The 22,388-nt window shown below is 40.6% G+C and overlaps 2 protein-coding genes across 2 annotated transcripts; one reads left to right on the forward strand and one right to left on the reverse strand.

Annotated features, from left to right (window-relative positions):
* The first annotated feature begins 478 nt into the window (after positions 1-478).
* exosc5 (exosome component 5) lies at positions 479-5,085 on the forward strand. Its single transcript, XM_037774302.1, has 6 exons — positions 479-636; positions 2,171-2,284; positions 3,469-3,590; positions 3,679-3,819; positions 4,598-4,687; positions 4,897-5,085. The coding sequence occupies exons 1-6, from the start codon at positions 540-542 to the stop codon at positions 4,990-4,992; spliced, it is 660 nt and encodes a 219-aa protein (XP_037630230.1). The 5' UTR covers positions 479-539; the 3' UTR covers positions 4,993-5,085.
* A 3,398-nt stretch (positions 5,086-8,483) lies between these two features.
* tmem91 (transmembrane protein 91) lies at positions 8,484-18,258 on the reverse strand. The gene is made up of 3 exons (XM_037774301.1): positions 17,797-18,258; positions 12,444-12,590; positions 8,484-9,666 (listed from the first exon to the last, which is right to left on the reverse strand). Exons 1-3 carry the CDS (start codon positions 18,229-18,231, stop codon positions 9,511-9,513), a joined length of 738 nt encoding a protein of 245 aa, XP_037630229.1. The 5' UTR covers positions 18,232-18,258; the 3' UTR covers positions 8,484-9,510.
* Between the last annotated feature and the right edge of the window lie 4,130 nt (positions 18,259-22,388).

Genomic DNA, 22,388 nt, shown 5'->3' on the forward strand with positions numbered 1-22,388 from the left:
AATACTCACTTTTAACAATCCCAATTTTTCGGCAGATACAATTTACATAATTAATTTGATTAATACCTTAGCAAAATATTATATCCATAAAATGATATGGCTTACAAGACTACCCTCCTTTTATACTTTTAAAAATACTGATTTTAAAACATATTTGACTATGTTTGTAAATTTAATACTCAAAAATTCGAAAGAAAAAATTTAGGTTATTTAGACATTTCAAATGTATTCCAATTGTTTAACAGACCCCCATTGTTTTTGTTTTGTTTTATTAATCTTTTCCCTTTCTTACATTTTATTTGTTCTATAATTCATTTTATATTATTTTTATACAGTGAAATATATAAGCTAATTTTTTGTAATAACAAATCTGAATATGCTCATGTAATTACTGTATTGTACTTTAGAAATAAAGTATGGAGAGAAAAAAAGTATTACCCTTTACGTCATCAGTAAGGGCCCCAAATGGCAAAACAGATTACGTCACTCCACCGCGACACGCTACTCCTCCACCGTGGTGCTTGTCTGGTAGCAGCGTGATGGAGGTGTGCGGCTCTTCAGATGTGACTCTCAGAGAGTTTGGCTGCGAGCAGAGTTTACTGTCTCGACCTGATGGTTCAGCGTCCTTCATTCAAGGTACCGAGCAGAGAAACACGACTCCTGTTGACTGTAAATGTGTCTTAACCTCAGATACAGCAGCCTGGGACTCACCAGCAGTGGTGGAAGCAGCAGAGGTAGTGATACCACAGTGAAGAAATAACGTTACTCTGTCACAAGTTAAAGTCTTGTATTCAGACTATTACTAAGTAAAAGTATCAGCATCAAAATAAACTTAAAGTACTCATTAAGCAGAATGGTCCATCTCAGAGTCACATGTGATATCACTGGATTATAATTCTTGATGCATTAATGTGTTCATCACTTTAATGTTGCAGCTGGTAAAGGTGGAGCTAATATCAATTACTTTATATATTGCTGGGGATCTTAACCTATAATGTTGTTATGGTTACGATTGCCCAGAAGTCATTATAGATATTTAAATCAATATCCTCCTCACAAACACCATACACTCACGCAACACACACACACACACTTATCTTTTTTTATATATTTACTGTATTGTTATTGTTGTTATTATATATATCTTGTCCTAATTGTTTATCACTATTATGTAGTCATATTATTTATTTATATTAATCTTGTTTCTAGAGGCTTCAGATAAGCCCAGTGGTTTCTTTTGCCTCTTCCTGCACTATATATTATTCATTTATTTTTTTGTTATGTTGTATAGTCTTAAATTGTACAAAACAAAAAATAAATAATAATAATAAATCATAAATTATTAGTTGATTTTCTATTTTGTATTAATAATCTAAATCTGCAAAGTAACTAAAGTTCATCAAATAAAAGCAGTGCAGTAAAAAGTACAATGTTTGCCTCTAAAATGTAGTGGCGTAGAAGTATAAAGTAGCATAACATGGAAATACTCAAGTAAAGTACAAGTACCTCAAAACTGTACTTAAGCACTGTACCTGAGTAACTGTACGCCTACTTAGTTACATTCCACCACTGCTCATCATTCATCATGCTACGTTACTCAGAAAGTATTAAATCTTGTTGGTAACAAATGTATAACCCATGTTTAAATGTGAATGCTGTGTTTAAATACAATAAACAGTAAGCAGCAGCAGCAACTCTTTTTGTTGGCTTAAATATTGAATAGATTGTGATATGTTGTGTCTGTAGGTTATATTCTATTGTAGATGATATCCTGTCAGTCTATCACAATATTATCAAAATCACTGTTGTATAATTGTCCATTCTAGTTGCCTTTTCAGTGCACAAAAAAGTGAATTTCTTTAAACCTTGTTCCTAAATATTACATCTGTACAGCGTACGCACCAGTTGGCCTTTGTCTCTTTCTGTTTTAAATTATTTGATGTTACTCCTCTTATTGTTTTTTTTCTGCACTCACCACCATCTGAGATGGTGCATCAGCAGTGGACGCTTCAATGATCACATCTTTTCTCCCTTCTAGACTTCCTATTTATTTGTTATTGCCTGTATGCCATTGTTTTTTATTTGCACTCGGGGCAAAACATCATTTCCCCCACCTGGATCAATAATGTCTTTTCAGTTGAATAACTCTGTCTTTTGTTCTCATTTGAAGGAGACACAAGTGTGATGGCCGGAGTGTACGGACCAGCTGAGGTCAAAGTCAGTAAGGAAATCTATGACCGGGCAACGCTGGAGGTGGTGATACAGCCCAAAGTGGGACTGCCAAGTAAGTGATTATCTCCTTCATTGGGAGTCTAATGCAGTTCCTGAATGTTGTTCTAATGCAGTGTGGGCAGTTTAACTCTTCTTTTATGGGTGATAATTTCTTCTTTAACTCTCTAGCACGTTTATGGCTTTGTGAGTTTGAATATTTCACACAGTATAGTATAGTATTACATTAGTTACAATGCACTGCTGAAATTAGGACATATGTAATATACCTGGAAAAATTGTTATGCAGTTTAGAAAAGAAATGTTTCTACAAGCTTCTTTAAGGGAAATTAAGGAATTTAAGGGGCCTTAGGAGGCTAGTAACTGTTAGGTCCAATCCCAATGTCCATACTCACAGACTCACAGACTTTGAGTCGCGTTTCCGCAAAATCTGTGAGGGTTTAGGGCTGTCCCACTGTCAAATCGTCAAGTCTTTGAGGGCTCTCTCGCAGACATTTTGAGCCCTTTAGGAACACTTTCCGTAAGTCTGCATTTCTGCAGACTTTGCCTGAGGGAATTACCCACAATTCATCGCGCTGTGACATTAAACACAGGGTTACCACGGTTACCGGAGGCATTAAAAAAAAAAAGGCAAACAAAGAGAGGATGGCACATGGGTGTTTGGCCAGGCATATTTCAATTTATTCAGAAACATTAACAATAAGGATTTAAGATGGTACATAAACAAAAAACCACATGAAATCAGAGGAATGTAAGCATTAGACTATATTACACACCTGGTTTATTCATCAACCATTTCTTTTAATTTTGCTTAATGAAGTTTGTCAAAAACAAGTAAAGGATAATTTGACAGTTACCTATAATCTCGTAATGCAAGAGCCTGGAAGAAGTTCAAATAGGCAGTAAAAAAACGTAAAAGAAAAACCCACAATTGGTGTCGTCAAGGTTACATGATGTGTCATATCAAAGTTTTGTCCCATTTGTATTTATACCATTTTTAAGCCTTTGCAGCCTCTCACACTCAACCATTTACCAGGTGACGTCAATCAAGTCCCTGAGGGTTCAGGGCTTATAATGCTTTAGGATGAGGACATTGAGATTGGGCCTTAATTTTACTGCCTTGTCCACTTCTACTTTGCAAAAGCTGCCATACCACAACACACCACAAGGTGGAGTAAGTGAGCCAGTTTGTTTCCACTCTGAATCAAGTATGCATCCCAACATTTCTTTATTTTCTAGGTGTGAGGGAGCGATCACAAGAGCAATGTGTGCGAGAAACCTGTGAGGCATCTCTGCTCTTGACACTTCACCCTCGCTCCTCCCTAACTCTCATTCTTCAGCTGATACACGACGACGGTTCAGTATCCTTCAGTAAATCTCTGCGCTGTAAATTGAAATGGTGGCTTAAAGTTGTTTCCTGGTGAGTGTTCTTCCTTACCTGTCCCACAGCTCTTGTCCTGCTTTTTGAATGCTGCCTGTATGGCTCTTATGGACGCAGGCCTGCCGATGAGTTGCCTTTTCTGTGGAGTGACCTGTGCCATCGACTCAGACGGTCAAATCATCACAGACCCCACCGCGGCTCAGGAAAAGGTAAATCTGAGGCTCATGCGTGTGAAAACAAAAACACCGCAAAGCACTTTGTTTATTAAATTCCTTAAAAGTCCCCAGGTGACAAAATAAATCCAATTGTGAATAGGTCAGCCGAGAGGAACCAATTTTCTCCTGGGATGAAGGGCATGAAGAGAATTGAGTAAATTCTATTGATACATATCAGTAACATGATCAATTCTATTGTACAGGAATAAAAAAGGACATTAAAGGCCCTGGATTTATAGAAAAATCTTCCTTTGAAACTTTTTAAAAAACTGATCATGTGTAGCATTTCGGGGGATCTATTAGAAGAAATGGAATATAAATATATGAAATGCTTGTTGTATACACTTGTACATTCCCAATAACATACGGTTAGCTTAATGTCAAAAGACACATCTATGGTGCTTGTAGAGACCGATAAAGCACATTTGATGGCCTGATAACAGTTGAATCGGGTGCGAATACAGTGAACATGAGGGATTGATGATATGTAACTGAATATGTCACTTGTGGAAATGTCTTTGGATGGCATCCCCAGAAGATTTGCATGTCCTCTCAGCACAGTCGGCACTGTTATAATACTTGCTGAATTAGTTAAAGCTGCAGTAGGCAGAATATTTTGGCATCATTGGGCAAAAATTTCAGATTACCTGTCTCATGCACTACTGTCAGGATATAGTGACCGTTTTATAAAAATAACTTTTTTTTATCATATTTGCTCCATTTCTACCCACTGCTGCTTTAATTTGTTCTCGTCTGTTTCCTCTCTCACCAGGAAAGTCGTGCTGTGATGACCTTTGCTATCGACGGTACGGAACGCAGAGTAATGATGTCATCCACCAAAGGATCATTTTCAGTTCATGAGGTCAGTAAATAAATGAGCAAATGTGCAAAACTGTCAAACGTAGGTTTTGGATCATGAATAAAGTGTGATTTCCAGATTTGTTGGACATAAAGTAATTCTGTGTTTTTTCATTATTGTGCACGCGCTGTCAGTGATCTGATGATAATGAGATAATCAGACTCTGCCTCTGGTGATATCGCAGACCTTTCATATTTGTTTTTCTTCTACAGCTGCAGCAGTGTATAGCAATCAGTCAGAAAGCATCAGAGAAGATCTTCCAGTTCTACAGAGACTCTGTCAGTCGGCGATACTCCAAAACCCTCTGATGAAGCAGCGTCTCTCTTTTTTCTAGTCTTTTTTTTTTTTTTTTTAAACCCTGAATACAAATACTGAGGTTGTAATAAAATATGTATTAACCACTTTGGGCTACCTTTACTTTATTTCTGTTGTAGTCAGCTGTGCTGTGAGTGTGTAAGTGAAGAGTGTGTAAGTGAAGAGGTTTACATTTGGACATTTGTGAGAAGACAACCTTGAACTTTTAAAGTGGCAGTAGGCAGAATATTTTTCCATAATAACCTTTAAGCATTTTGCAATTCAAGTGTTCTGAGAGAAAACTAGACTTCTGCACCTCCTCATGGCTCTGTTTCCAGGCTTTAGAAAATCTAGCCTGTGAGGGGGACTTTGGCCAAGCACAGGTAATTTCAGAGAGAGAGCGTTCCTACTGGCTGAGATGCAACTCTATCACTCGCTAACTCCTATCAAACGATCAAACTCGGCAGCGCTGATCAAATATGAATCAATATTCTGTCACAGTAGTGTCTATTTCTCATGTAAAATGTTGTCAGAATCATCTTGTAGTGTACTGTTTAGCTGTACAATGAGAAAGTGTGCTCCGGCTGGTGGGCGGTGCTTGGTATTTCCTCAACTGATCTCAATATGGCTGCTGGGTCACAAACTTTCTCATTGTACAGCTAAACAGTACACTACAAGATGTTTCTGAAAACATTTTACATGAGAAATAGGAATTACAGTAACAGAATATTGATTCATATTTGATCAGCGCTGCCTAGTTTGACCGTTTATTCAGAGACGGCAAGGCTACAGCTCTGCTCTGATTGGTTGTTTTCCTCCGGTCTGTGAAATCTTGCAGTTGCCATTAGGAGCACCGGAGGACACAGATGAACATGAGTTTTTTCAGATTACCTGTCTCATGTACTACTGTCAGGATATAGTGACCGTTTTATAAAAATAACTTCTTTTGTTTTATCATAGTTGCTCCAATCTGCCTACTCCTGCTTTAATTTAAGTCAGGGTGCAAAACAAAAAGAGCAAAGATGAATGTCAAACAAGTGCATTTATTGGGATTCATTGATTTTTCTTTCAATTTTAATATTTACATGTAATACAAGAATGTGAACTGAATATCTCTTGTACTAATAAATCTCATTTGTCACAACCTTTGACCTTTATTGACGATCTATACAAGTGATACAAAGTGAGACAAATCTGACTGGAGCCCGTCTCGTGACAGCGCGATCAGTCGAGGCAATCCACATTGAACGCTCACATATAAATCACTAATTGTGGTAACTCAGCTGTAACAACATAGGGTCATTTTTTTTCATTGACACACATGTCCAGTGGAGACAGAGGACGGTTCAGGATTGTCAGAACTGTACAACACTGTGTGGACTCAGTCAGTGCAGCACATCGACAGTGATAGCTGATGAGGGTTAGACACTGAGATATCACAGGTGTGTCTACATATACCACTTAAGGTGACCATAATATATTATCAGCTCAGTCTTGATACAACACTGGGTTTGCAGAAAACAAAAGTCTTTGCAGTTCAGCAGAGGACTCTATAAAAACTATACATCTAAATAGAAAACTTTTACCTTACAGTCATTTTTTAAAATATTTACTTTGAGTTCCCTTGTTCACTGCTTTGTTAATGGCACATTTAAGCTCAAACCAATATGGCCAGAGTTTTTTGTCTTTTATCAAAGCTGTTTTTTTGCAATAATTCAGGACCAAATGAAAGAAGCGATCGAAGCTCGGAGCAGACTTGTACATGGCAAACTACGAATTGGCCGTGCAGGTTTCTGCTGTGACCGAAATGGAGATTTTACTGACTCATGCATCACACGGCTGAGCGCTGAGACTTTTTGCAACATTTTTTTTTTCAGCCCTTTGCTCATCTGAACAAAGTGTTACTGTGTTCGCTTACATAAGGTTAAGTAGACAACTTCATTTTCAAGTTTGTCATACTGCAAGAAGCAAAGTTCCTGAAGGATTTCAGTCGTTTTTTTTGGAGGAGAATCTATATTTGGAGAGCGTGGGGTAGCAGCCTGGTTGCTTCTTTTAATGGAACAGCTCATAAAAGGATCATCCTTACAGTTTCTTCCATATTTTTGGCACTTTTCCTCGCAGGTCTGCGCCCTCTGTCTATGTCATCATTTCCTAGCACTGTATACAGAAGCCGCTCCTTTATTTCTATATCTAGAGCCAATGTTCCCCATCACGACTTTGCATTTCATTCGAAAACTCCTGAACTCCTCGTTGATATTTAATTACTTATATAATGGCACTATATGTATTTATCATTTATTTTTTTTGTGTATTTCAACATAAAGATACTTGAAGCAGAATCAGTCCTTCCTGCAGGTGAACAATGAGTGATGCTGAATGTGAAATCATGATGTGCGTGTGCAGTGTTTCCCTGTGGGTCCCTCGCTCCGGCCAGAGGAGTAGCAACATATTCTGGGTTCTCTGAAAGAATATTGCTTCTGGCCCCCTCATGTTAAAAAACAAACAAAAGCTCCGGGGCTCTAAAAAGCTTTCACCCCACAAGCGACAGCGCCGGCTCAGGCGCTCCCGCAGCGAGGTCCATCAGGATTTAGCTGCTGCCACGTCCTTGCTGCGACCTTCTCATAAATCTGCAGCCTCCATCGCCGCGTACTGCCCTCCGCTCGGCTCCTCCCAGGCAGACGAGGCCACATGTCCCCTCACTTCTCTTTCTCTGCTTCTCATTAGTCGTCCTTTGTTAGTGTAACAGTGATATCTACAGTGTTACTGTGATAACATCTGCATTTGTTGTCACAGTTTGTTGTTTTCAGTAATGTTTAACGTAATGACGACTACAGCACAGATTTAAAGGATAGGTAGGTAACTTAAAGGTAGGGTTGGTAATGTTCAAATCCCGACAGCAATCAATAAATCAAACGCTCGGACAAAAAAGAAAGAAAGAAATCTGGTATCTGTGGCTGTCGCAGGACTGTAATAAACCCGTCCAGTCATTTAATTTGGCCTGAATGCAATGATTGGATGGGCTACCTGCCTGCGCGCACTCTGCCTGTGCACTCATTGCGCGTCTTCCACAAGCTGCTAGCTTGACAGCTGTGAGTACTAATAATACATTAGACTGGCACATACCAGTACTTGGCAAAAAGTCGAGGCTGCGCCCCCTTTTGGGGGATAGACACCGGAAGATCCCATAGACATCAATGCAATTTGACATTATGTTTGGAATGTGATTTTGACAAGTTTGTATGCATTCATCTCTTTATATACAAACATTTGTTTTATACACGTCTAATAATGATTTTGCGACCTTGCCTGAACCTGAGCGTTTGCGATACCTTAATAAATTAAATTTGATCGCCACCATGTCCCTTCAGTCTTCCCCCGTCCAACACTGTGGCCAGATATTGCTTATCCAGACATCTCTACATATTTGATTGAATCCCGTTAGGCTAAGTGATGTCTGTAAATAACCAACATGTTAACAGCCAACTGTTTGATCTCTAGGCTGAGATTTAGTTGGAGACGACAGTCTGATGCTGCTATAACGTTAATGTATGACTGTATTACTGCAGCAGCCTCAGCTAGCCATGCTAGTCACTGTCAGCAGCATCATTCAGCGATCTACCACACTGACAGTGCATATTAACGTATCGTATGAGCCTCAAATCTCAATGTGAAAGTCTCTGTTAACCCGCTACACAACAGCTTTTTGTCATTTTTCATTTTCTCTCCTGTGACATCGATTTTCTTTCCCCCTAAAGGGAACGCAGCCTCGGCGATGACGCAAGGCTGGTCTGGTCTATAGCTCGGAGCCCCTCTATTATATCTTTTTTAGGACACGGCAGGGGAACAAATCAGAGATCAGCGTTTTTGGATTTATTGTCGGTGCAACCAACTACACAGCAACTCTTCAGCATAGCGTTATTACTGTTACCGATTTGTCTGAAGTAGAAGTTTGAAGAAGCGTGGTCATGAGCGCCTACTCTGGATGACGTATTGCCGGTCTGATGTATAGCCATGTTCATTGTTTAAGTTCATAATGATAATTTTAGGGGAGTGGCTTTGGAGGGAGGCCTGAAGGGACGGATTGTCAGTGTTGCCGACTCGGCGACTTTTGGAACTAATGCTGCTAGCTACCTTCATTGGAAAATAATTGTCAACACTGCGCTGGGTGTTTTGGTTGGATTATTTGTTTAAATTGAAAGCACTCTTACTGGTTTCTAAAGATTACCGACCCTACCTTTAAGTCCTTGGGTGACAAAAAAATCACATTTACATGAATCTTCCACATGGAGTGATATTGTATAACTTATTTTTCAATGATTTTTCTTCATGCGCGAGAATTGAATCATGTCCTAATCCAGTAAAAAGTGATTATAATCTATACACCAGCTCTCCTTGGTGTAGATAAAACATGACCGCAGATAGAGCTCGACAGACAAAGACTGTGATTATTCAACATTTACAGGTGATAGGTTGTGTTGATATTCATGAAAATGTGTGAGAGGTCTGTTACTTTGTGTGTGCAAGAGTTGCTATTATGGCGGTTTTCCAGACAGGTAGGAAATCAACGCGGCGATGGCACAGATGTACGTAATGATTCCAAACACAATGGAGAGCACTGAGAGCCACAGAGCCTGGCGAGACGCTGCGTTGGCCCCCTGGAAATCCCCCTCAGCCGATGCCTTGTTGGTCTGGAGGAGAGAGGACAGTGAGATAAGGATTAGAGGGGCGGGGGGGGGGGAAGAGAGGAGAGAGGGGCATTCGTCATCATTAGTCAATGTTCTCCCTGGCCTCCACTTTCCTCTTCCACTCATTCCAATCACACACTAAACCCATATTATGTTCCATCTCTGAATCACACCCGGCGTTTGTGCCTCATTCATCACTCTCTCCTCCTTCCTCCCTCTCCCCCTCCCGTCCTCGTCTTTGACTCCGACCTCTGTTTTAGGTAGCACTCAACAATATTGGAAATCTATCACCTTGGGGCTTCTTGTTATGACTCTAATTAAACCTTAACGAAGGCCATTGATCTGATCAAAAGGCCTTTGCAGCTTGCTGCCAGTGTGCTTTGCAAAAATGTTAATGGGATTTTTTCCCCCTGCACTGCTGGAAGGACGCCTGTATAAACTAAGGGGCCTCTGGCGACTGGAGATAGAGATGTTAGGGGCTTTTCCACACTGTCACTGGTAATAGTGACTGATGAGATAGTTTGCGCGTCGATGTTGTCCCCTTTTTCCTTCAGCCTTCTCCATATTTCCACCAGCTTTGTCTTAGAAGAGACTGATCAGCTCAGCTATAACATTAACACTTAGAGTGACAGCTGGAGCTAAAGGAAAGAAAATACAGTATATGAGCTGGCATTAGAAATATTAATATTATGTGACAGGGATTATCAGGGGTGACAAGTAATACACTGTTCTTATATATTTATATAATTGTTTTTTAATCAGTAGGCAGGTGTATGGATCAGTGGGCTCAAGCCATCATTTTGGGGTGTCGTTAAATCAATTATTAAATATTTAAAAAAAAAATTGTCTACACAACTTGCTTCTGTTTTATATTTGCTCTGATTGTTTCCTTTTAGATTCTGGTTAAACGTACAGCCTGTCAACAACAAAGAAATGACATTCTTTGTTGGAGCTGCTGCTCACGACTCTAGGTGAGCCTGTGATGTGAAGGTTGTGAACATCCAATTGTTTTTAGTCATGACACTGATATAGGCATATGTTTATGTCATGCAACTGTAGACAATGAAATGTGTTATTTTAAACATCTTAAATTAAGTTTCTGCATAAATATCTGCATATAGTAGAGGACATATACTGTATATTATGGAAAAGGTAATTTATAAAATCAATAAGAACCAAGAGTTGTAAGAAAAAGATGGGCCTTCTTTAAAGGGACTGTTTGTAACTTTTTAAGTGTATAAATGTAGCGGGTCGGCACACATGCGCGTTCGCATATGTGCGCTCGCGTGTGGCCGGAGCCTCGTCTCTGCTGCCTGCTCTCCTTCACTCAGAAAGCGCGCGCGTCCTCGCTGTCTCTCTCCACCTCTAGACGTGAACGCGCGCTCACTCCACACTGCAGAAGAGTTAGTTTAGCTCTGAGAATATCTAGTGAATGTTCGGTGGACGGATGCTGCAGCTCCTCCAGACCAACAGAGGTTTTCCGTGTCTTGTGAAGTGACGGGGCTCCTCAACGAGTTACGTTATCGTCTCGTTACCGACCGGGTGCTGGTGTTTTTCGGCTGCCGGCTGCGGTTGGGAGGCGATAACGTAACTCGTTGAGGAGCCCCGCTGCTGAAGCCTGCGCTGAGCAGGAAAAGCCAACACTAGGATCAGCATTGATTCATGGAGAGACCTTGGTCTGGTCAGCTAACATTACTGCCAAGCAGCTGAAACATAGAGTGATATTGTGGTTTTAGCTGACGTCTGTCGCCTCACTGTTTTGAGCGATGCTCGTTCATGTCTATGTAGAGCGAGCAAGCGCGAGCTCGACGCTGACTTTTGTTGATTTCAAGGCCACAGGTGTCGCTGTTAAGCAGCATTTCTGAATCTTACAAATAGTCCCTTTAAATGAAGTAAAGGTAATTGACTAACTACCTGTTATATAAATATTAATGACAAATTAAACAGATCATGTTTTGTGAAGATGTTTTAAGTAGGCTGTCAATCGATTTAAATATTTAATTGCGATTAATAGCGTGACTGTCCATAGTTAATCGCGATTAATTGCAAATTAATCGCAAAATGTTTGATCTGTACAAAAAGTACCTTAAAGGGAGATTTGTCAAGGAGTTAATACTCTTATCAACATGGGAGTGGGCAAATATGCTTGCTTTATGCAAATGTATGTATATATTTATTATTGTAAATCAATTAACAACACAAAACAATGACAGATATTGTCCAGAAACCCTCACAGGTACTGCATTTAGCATAAAGAAAATATGCTCAAATCATCTAACATTGCAAAACATGGCAAATTGCAGCCCAACAGGCAACAACAGCTGTCAGTGTGTCAGTGTGCTGACTTGACTATGACTTGCCCCGAACTGCATATGATTATCATAAAGTGGGCATGTCTGTAAAGGGGAGACTCGTGGATACCCATAGAACCCATTTTCATTCACATATCTTGAGGTCAGAGGTCAAGTGACCCCTTTGAAAATGGCCACGCACGTTTTTCCTGAAGTGATTCTGAAATGATCTAAATGTTAAAAACAAAACACGACTCATCGTCGTGCATTCCTCGTTTGTATTGTTCAGCAGCTCTGTGCTCTGAACTCTGTGCTGCTTTAAAGCTCTTGGCTTCCATAATGTCCACACTTGCACAGCACTTAAGAAACTGGACCTGTTGTTAGTCTACGCACACTGCGGAGGGTAAGAAATCACCCGTGGCTGTGAACTACAGTGCCAGGTTGTATCTTGTCAGCAGCCCAGGACTGAGTGTGTGTGTGTGTGTGTACCTTCTGTGAAAGGTAGAAGGCAGCGATGCCCAGGGGCCAGAAGCAGCAGAGCATAGAGAAGAAGGCCAGACCCAGGTAGTCCTGAGGGATCATCAGAGGGAAGTTGCTCTCACTGTCTGTATCACTGAAGTCATCAATGGAGGAGTCCTGGGATTCAAACAGAGTGCACTTAGGTTGAGTTCAGGTTAAATCACAGAAGAAAACCTCTAATGGTAACTTTTCATGCAGATGCTTTTGAGATGTTTGTCTTTGAGATTTCTGTCTCCAAACAAATGCAGTGGAGATTAATTTCATTTAATTTCCCAGCAACTGAAAATTACATTTAAGAAATTCAAAAGCAACATCTCTCCATAAAACAATGTCCCCATTACTCTGGATAATCCACATAACACACTGCGAAGAGTTCTCAGGGGGACTATTTCTTTGATTAGAGTAGTCCCACTGGAAACTGTTCACAGTGTGAGCACCACAAATCAAATTCCCTTCAACGCTGTGGCAGCCCACTGCTCTTTATTTTAATGGTGTATAGTTAGTTATATTTGTGTTTTTCCTTTTCTTACTTTTATCAAGGTAAAACAAGTAAAAACAAAACTATGTGTGTGTTTGTGTGTAAACTAAGGATAAGGGAGAAACATATTTTTTGTAATTTGAGTGAACTGACCCTTTAGACTCAAAGCTTAGTCATTTATTCAAGTGAGTATATGACAGTGTTGAGTGTTATTCATTTAAAAACTGCATTAAACCATAGACTGTATATAAAGATGGATGACATGACAGGTCCCCAAAAGTGAAGCCAAAACATCTGGATCGCCCCCTGGTGGCTGGCTGCAGTATAGGTCATAAGTACACATCAAATACATTTTTCCCAAAGATGGTTTCTCTCATTTTAGGTAGTTCTTATCACGCTAATGTTCAAGTGTTCATTTTTCTGATAAGTTTGGTTTCAATTAGTTATTTGATGCTATAAAAAGGGGGTGAGACGTCATGATTGACAGATGTGATTCTCTTTAACCAGCTGCGGCCGCGCTCGGCTCGCAATTTGTACGGGCGGGACCTCGATACCGCGGCTCCAGCCCCCCGATCACTACTGTGCAGACTCTGGCTCAAAATGACGTCAAAATGTCAAGATGGCAGCTCCCATATCCGGGATATTTTGGCTTCACTTACGTCAGGAAGTGGGGACGCATAGTCCATCTTTATATACAAATGAAACATACAAAGATAATATCCTCTAACACTAAGTCACTGTTTTATGGAAGCATTTTTTTTTGTTATGTTGTGTTCACGTCCTCCACAACAATCGTTAAACTTTGCTGCTGCCTGTAAGATAATGTGACTGAATGGGGTTAGTCTGGATGTGCACTAGCTCTGCTGACCGCAGGCGATTCGTGACTCATGCATCCTTTTGAAACAGCTGCACACTCAATCTGACTCCGACCCTGTCATATTACTCTGCTTGTTTTATTTTGTGCGTGAAATAATTGTGCATTTTCCAAAGATGCTCCTGTAACAGACCAGCGCCCTTAAAAAAGAAAAGAAAAAAAAGCTGCTTTTAATCATTAAAGAAGATCTGGGCAGGGGTAAATCAGAGCACATCATTACACACAGTACTTTAAAGATTAGCTCACAAGGTTATTTAAATTTGTCTTATGTCATTCACTCTGCATGCCTGTTTTCTCTGATTGATTTGTCCTGTCTGGAATTATTCCCACATATCAGGAGTAGAGCTGTCAACCGATTAAAATATTTAATCATGATTAATCGCAAATTAATCACACATTTTTTATCTGTTCAAAATGTACCTTAAAGGGAGTTTTGTATAGTACTCTTATCAACATGGGAGTGGGCAAACAGCTTACTTTATGAAAATGTATGTATATATTTATCATTGGAAATCAAAAACACAAAACAATGACAAATATTGTCCAGAAACCCTCGCAGGTAATGCATTTAGCACATCAAATATGTTCAAATCATAACATGGCAAACTGCAGCCCAACAGGCAATAACAGCTGTCAGTGTGTCAGTGTGCTGACTTGACTATGACTTGCCCCAAACTGCATGTGATTATCATTAAGTGGGCATGTCTGTAAAGGGGAGACTCGTGGGTACCCATAGAACCCATTTTAATTCACATATCTTGAGGTCAGAGGTCAAGGGACCCCTTTGAAAATGGCCATGCCGGTTTTTCCTCGCCAAAATTTAGAGTAAGTTTGGAGCGTTATTTATCCTCCTTTGCGACAACCTAGTATGACATGGTTGGTACCAATGGATTCATTAAGTTTTGTAGTTTTAATATGATACCTGTATCTTCACTCTAGCTGAGCCCGCTACCGCTAAAAATCCCAAATTGCGTTAAAGTGGCAGTAGGCAGTATATTTTTGGCATCATTGGGCAAAAAATAAATAATAACCTTTCAGCATATTGTAATTCAAGTGTTCTGAGAGAAAACTAGACTTCTGCACCTCCTCATGGCTCTGTTTTCAGGCTTTAAAACATCTAGCCGGTGACGGGAGACTTTGGCCAATCACAGGTCATTTCAGAGAGAGCTATGTTGTGCTCCGGTCATGTGACCTGTACTTGGCGTTCCTTCAACAGATCTCAACATGGCTGCCACTTCACAAACTTTCTCATTTTACAGCTAAACAGTGCACAACAAGATGATTGTGAAAACATTTGAGGAGAGAAATAGGCATTACAGTAACAGAATATTGATTCATATTTGATCAGCGCTGCCTAGTTTGACCGTTTGGTCGGTGTTTGCGAGTGATTGACAGACGGCTCTCATAGACAGCAGATGGCCAGCGGACCTCAGATCAGCTCTGACTTGTTGTTTACCTCCGGTCTGTGAAATCTTGCAGATGCCATCAGGAGCACCGGAGGACACCGGAGGACACAGAGGCACATGATTTTTTTCAAGTTACCTGTTTCATGTACTACTGTCACGATATAGCGACCGTTTTATAAAAATAACTTTTTTTAATCATATTTTCTCCAATCTCGCCTACATCAGCGTTAATGCCTTAACAAAAGTTAGTGCCTTTCAAATGAATTTGCGCGAATGCGTGATTCTCACATTAACTTTAACAGCTCTAATCAAGAGTGATCTTCCTGGAGCATTTTTTGTTGACATGAAACAGTTCTGACGGCGACAAGTAGCAGGAAAATCTCAAATTGAGCCAAAAGCCAGATAGGCACCGTGCCCATATGTAAAGTTACTCTGGACGGGACGGTTATCTCTCCTGCTCTGGCGTCGTATAGTACTGATCACTCAGCATGAAGTGATGAAGGAGTTTTGGGGACCAGTTTGAGTCCTCGAACTAAGCGTTTGGAGTGAAAGAAGGAGATGTTGTGTTGTGCCTCTTTGAGGTCACTGCAAGGTTTTATTCCCACAGGCCTGCGCCTTTGCATCACTGCACTACTGCCAGCATTCAGAATGAGCTTGAACATTTTTGTGTGTGTGTGTGCTGTTCTTTTTGTCCTTGTGGAGCAAACTCCTAACCTAAACTTTGCAGCAGCCTCTTGATTTTAATGGTGTGTGATGCTACTGTGTGTTTGTCCACTTGCTTATGTTCTTAATCAAAGTAATAATCCTAAAACGGCCCTCAGCCTTTTAGCTCTCAGTGGGTAACTGGACCTTTTGATACAACCTTGCTGGGAGACTTTACATAGTAATCTAAACAACCAGCGGCTACTTGCACGTGACATTTACAGCATATACATTCTCACGTTGACTCCCAAAACATCAAGTGACCACTGTAAGAGTCTTAAAGCTAATTTACATTTCACTCCAGGGTGGGCTTTGCTCAGTGATCTATGAAATAGAACTGGCATCCTCCATCGCTGCTGTAGTGTCATTACCTGCACCGCAGCAGGAGAGGAGCTTTATGTAATCTGGCTCTTTGACAGTAAGCATTCAATTGCTGCCTACCCCTCAAATGCATTGCTCATATGTCTATTTTAAGTTCCTCTTTGGTTCCCAGAATCTGTACTGAGAATATGAGTCTCTCGCTTTTTATGCAAAACTCCTCCAAGCAACAAAGAGGATGTGGTAGAAATTAGATGGACAGATATGATGATTATTATTTATGAAACAATTAGTCAATTAACTGATGAGTCAATTGACCTATAAATTAAAAAATCATTTTTTCAGTCCTTTATGAAGCAACGACTCCCCGATTCAGCTTCTCCAGTGTGAAGATTTGCTGCTTTTCTCTGTTTTATATAATTGTGAAGTGAATATCTTTAGGTTTGGACTGTTAGTTGGACAAAACAAGACATTTGAAGATGTCTTCTTGGATTCTGGGACAGTATACTGCGACCTTTTCACTATTTTCTGACACTTAATAGACCAGAAAAGAATCGCTAGTTTCATCCCTATTTAAAGCAGCAGTAGCTGGGTTTGGAGCAAATATGATTGATTTATTTTTGTAAAATGGTCACTATATCCTGACAGTAGTGCATGAGACAGGTAATCTGAAAAAAATCATGTGCCTCTGTGTCCTCCGGTGCTCCTAATGGCATCTGCAAGATTTCACAGAGCGTAGGAAAAAAAACAATCAGAGCCGAGCTGTCAAACACTCCCAAACTCCGATCAAACAGTCAAACTAGGCAGCGCTGATCAAATAGGAATCAGTATTCTGTTACTGTAATGCCTATTTCTCACATTAAAGAATTTCAGAAACATCTTGTAGTGTACTGTTTAGCTGTTTAATTAGAACGTTTGTGACCCGTCAGCCATGTTGAGATCAGTTGAGGAAATACCAAGCACCGCCCTCCAGCCGGAGCAAACGTTCTAATTTTACAGCTAAACAGTACACTACAAGATGATTCTGAAAACATTTTATGCGAGAAATAGGCATTACAGTAACAGAATATCAATTCATATTTGATCAGCGCTGCCTAGTTTGACCGTTTGATCGGAATTTGTGAGTAATTGACAGCTGTCTCCGTTGAATGAACAGCCAATAGGAGCGCTCTCTCTCTGAAATGACCTGTGATTGGCCAAAGTCTCCCGTCACAGGCTAGATTTTCTAAAGCCTGAAAACAGAGCCATGAGGAGGTGCAGAGGTCTAGTTTTCTCTAAGAACACTTGAATTACAATATGCTGAAAGGTTATTATGTAATTTTTGCCCAATGATGCCAAAATCATTCTGCCTACTGCTGCTTTAAGTGTTATTCTCTTGAGCATCTGCAGGAAGGGAATAAGTTGCACTGCGTTCCTATGACACCGTCATAATTTTGTTTTAAATGAATGCTTGATTTTGAAGTTTGGAATTCAAATGCAAAAAGCTCTGTTGTCAATACACAAGAAAAAAAACAAAAACAGTCTCAACATCGTGAGATGCCTTACGTCAGAGTCGGGAAGCAGGTCGTCCTCATCGTCCATGCTGTAGGACACACTGTGGAAGTCCTGCGTCTCGGCCAGCAGCTTCCTCTCCAGTGTGGAGCCGGGCCGAATGTCCACAAAGGTGGTCTCCAGGTAGTCTTTGCTGAGCAGGGAGTCTGCGTGGCCCCAGATGGGAGCCGGCGGGTAAAAGGACTCCATTGTGCGAGGTAAAGAGCAAGGGTCCAGTAGCTGCTGCTGCTGAAGCTCGGGAGGATGTCCACAGTAGCCCCTCCACGCTAAAGGAGGGTAGGCCCTGTCCTCCTCACACTTCACCAGGATGCCCTTGAACATCCCGCCGGGGGCCTGTCCACTCCCGGGGCCCAGCCCCGGCCCTGATGCCCGGCTGTTGTTGGCGCTTTCTCCCAGAAGAGGGTGCTCCAACTCATCTAGATTCTCCATCCCTCTCTTTTAATACCAACCAAACAAGAGGCCACCACATCAACAACCAAATGTAATCTACAAATCAGTCTGCAGAGCGTCTCCCTGAAGAGTGTCCGATGGGTTTATGCAAAGGCAGCTGCTTTGGTGGCTTTACTTTTTTTCATTGGTAATCCATCTTTAATCCTATTCTTTAATTTTTCTCTTATTACAGGCCTTGGTCCAGAGGCCAACACATGCCGGGTTTATGAAATATCCTTAATGTGCCAGTGGTAGCCGTCTCCTGTGTGCTATGGGATGTGCTGAGGTCGTGTCGGGGGATTCAAAATCCTCTTTTCCTCACATGTCATAAGCTATTTGTCTCAGGGCTTGATGGCTCAGGGTTTGCCCCACGTCTTCCATTTCACATGATTGAGTGCGTCAGTGTTCATGAATATGCTAATGTTGGCTACTTTCTCTCTCATACAATATGGAAATGTCAATTCTGATGATGGAGGACCTTGATTAGCCCCTGACAGGCTAATGAAAACACTGGGCAATGGGATTTCAGTGTGATTTGCCCTCAGGAACTCGTGGAAAATGTCTCTTGCAATAAAATGTGAAGTCTTAATCTAAGCACGGTGTCATGTTAATAGCATGAAAGCTATGGATGTCAATCTTTCCCGTCAACCGTTCTGGATGGAAATGGGCAATGAGTCGTGAGTACAGAAATGATTGTAGGAGAATAACAAAAATGTCTTTCAGTCTGTCGTGACATACAGCCGTGTGTTTGTTTGCACTGACACTGCTTTCATAAAACAGGCCAAAGGCAACGGGCCTTCAAATGACTGGACTGACGCCCTGCGGGGTGTTTTGAAGCTTGAATATGCACAACCTCCGGCAGCAGTCAAACTAGTGGCGCAATGAACGGATTGGGGCCATATTGGAGGGCAGTTAATCTGTAAAAGCAATGAGGCTCCAGAAATAGAATCCTACGGTGCACATCCGCAGGTCAGCAGGCCTGCCAACATGCCTTTTCCTCTGTTGTTGCTGCAGGATGCGATAATGAAGAAATCAAAGTCCTCCGGTGTTGATTTATGGCTGCGGGTCCACTGCTTGCTGCGGCAGCGCTCCACTGGGACATGTATTTTTAATGTACCCCGTCCACCTTAAGAGGGTTTCATTCGGGACAGACGAGGAGTCGGGCAGCTCTCTATCCAGTTTGATGAGTACAAGGAGGTCTGTTAAGAGAGGTCACACAACATATTAAGACTTTACAGCTTAACTACCAAGACTCCAGTTTGGACCAGAGTTATTATTCCTCATACACACACACACACACACACACACACACACACTACCTGGGCTACATGCCTAAACCTAACCCCAGTAGGAAATTTGAGGAGGGATGACATCCCCCTTGTTAGCAAAATGACCAAAATGCATGTCCCTTGTTATTGTTGTTGTTGTTCTGCTCTGAGGTCGTCAAAATTAGATTTGCACATGTATAACTAAAATCATAATAACACACTTACTGGATAATTTATACAAAAGTCTGTATATAAAACTATTTAAAAAGATATGTATTTTTGCTACTTAGTAGGCCACATTCTGTTTAAACCTGGTACATGTGCTCAGTGTCAGATAAAGATCAATATTAATTATAATATTATTAGTATTATACTATTTGTAGAATTAGATTCCAGTGATGGCTGCGTAGGATTGTTTGTGACTCATGTGATCTAACAAAATATTCTGCTGCAATCCATATTTGTTGGCGTTTAGCCTTTAAAAAACAACATTCTCACTTCGGTCCAAAACCTGTTTTCTCTCCTGCTCGCTGCACACAAAGGGAAGCATGGACCTGTATTAATGGGGCGATCTAGCAGCAATCTATCAGCACCATAAATTACATTTATATAACCACAATGACAAAAAATAAATGACCTACGCTACTCTTACAACAACTGGCTCTGGAGAGGTCCATTCACATTTTCGCTTCGGCCACTGTAGTTCTCCAGCATGCCTGGCACACGGGAGAGTCTTCAGTTGGTTGTAACCTCAACCTCACTGCTAGATACGCCAGATCCTACAGATCCTACAGATCCTACAGATCCTACACAGTGTTCCTTTCATTTTTTTCTACATTCTAGTTGCTTAGAAACCATGTCAGTAATAGCCAACTAGATATACTTATGTTTAAAGTGGTCTGCACTTGCTGATTTGTAGTGAAATAGTGAGAGTTCACTGTTTTTGATTTGTCCAGAGTGTATAAATCATAAAATGTCAGCATAGAAAATAGAGCCTTGTCAAACTATGATGTAAGCCGGACCAGACATGTTCATAGGAACATAGGAAACCTACTGTCACTCATTTTAAATGTCGATACAGCTGATCACACAGCACAGCTGTTATCATTAAACTGTATTTGTGTATTTTGTGAACATATTGATGTGATGGACATCACACACGTAGTATTTATGAGCCATAATCAAAGTTCATTGTTTGGTTTATTTTATGTGGACAATGTACATTGATCAACAAAGACAAAAACTGTAAATGAGCCAAAGTTAGCTTAAAAGGATAACGTCAATCCATGGCACCCTAACAATAGAATAAAACAACATGTCGCTCTTTTAAACTTGTTCACGACAGAGACAAGAAAAAAGGGAATGAGAAATGTAATGGTGAATTTAGCTATAATGAAAGAGGTAATTACAGAGAGCCAGAGCAGGCAGAAAGGAGGTTTAACCAGCTGAGACTCAGCAGAGTAATCAGACTGTCTGTCCCACTGTTTGGCTGTAATGCAGTTTTTTTTTTGCTGACTGAAATAGGATGAAGAAAAGGAAAAGATTTAGCTGTGTTCATATTGTTCAGGCATTTCAGTGTTGATGGAGTTCTTTATAAAAAAATTACTTAGTGTGGATACATGTCATTTAAACATGTAAGCTATGTTTTTATTAGGGCTGTCAAAGTTAACACGATAATAACGCAAATTTGTTTTAACGCCACTAATTTCTTTACAGCATTAACGCAACTTGTGATTTTTAGGTTGTAGTGGGCTAGTGAAGATACTGGCATCATATGATACTAAAAAAAACTCTGGAATCCATCGGTACCAACCATGTCACACTAGCTAGTCACGAAGGAGGTTAAATAACGCTCCAAACTTACGCTAAGTTTATGCGTGGAAAAACTGGCATGGTCATTTTCAAAGGGGTCCCTTGACCTCTGACCTCAAGATATGTGAATGTAAATGGGTTCTATGGGTACCCACGAGTCTCCCCTTTACAGACATGCCCACTTTATGATAATCATATGCAGTTTGGGGCAAGTCATAGTCAAGTCAGCACACTGACACACTGACAGCTGTTGTTGCCTGTTGGGCTGCAGTTTGCCATGTTATGATTTGAGCATATTTTTTATGCTAAATGCAGTACCTGTGAGGGTTTCTGGACAATATTTGTCATTGTTTTGTGTTGTTAATTGATTTCCAATAATAAATATATACATACATTTGCATAAAGCAGCATATTTTCCCACTCCCATGTTGATAAGAGTATTAAATACTTGACAAATCTCTCTTTAAGGTACATTTTGAACAGATAAAAATTTGATTAATTTGCCAATGGACAATTTGGACAAAACTGCAGTTAATCACGATTAAATATTTGAATTGATGACAGCCCTAGTTTTTAAATTTAGACAGCTTAGTTTAAACGTATATGTGCTAGCAACATTGACCTATCTAGGGTGTACCCTGCCTCTCACCTAATGCATGCTGGGATAGGCTCCAGCCCCCAATGACCCTGCACTGGATAAGCCGCTTAGAAAACGGCGGATGGTTGGACATATGTGCCTGATTGCCCCATAACATGAAAGTGATAAGTGACTTAAAACATTACCGAGTGGTGTTAAACTCACATATGACCGACTGCAAGTGAATATCTAAAATTAGCACAGATGAAAAAAAAAAGTCTGTATTGAGCGTTAAGGATCTTTTCATTCAGGGTTGGAATAAGAAAGTGCCATCTCAACAAACTACACACAATATCTCATCAGTAAGTATTCATTCTGCATGGCAGAGTGCTTCACAGGCTGGAGATCAATTCAATGACTCGTTGTTGCACGCTCCACTGCACAGCACAGAGGAAAAAAACAGAATAATTGGGTGGCGTGGTGCTGAGGGCGGCATTCTG

This window comes from Sebastes umbrosus, chromosome 7, assembly GCF_015220745.1.
Source record: "Sebastes umbrosus isolate fSebUmb1 chromosome 7, fSebUmb1.pri, whole genome shotgun sequence".
Classification (NCBI taxonomy): Eukaryota; Metazoa; Chordata; class Actinopteri; order Perciformes; family Sebastidae; genus Sebastes; species Sebastes umbrosus.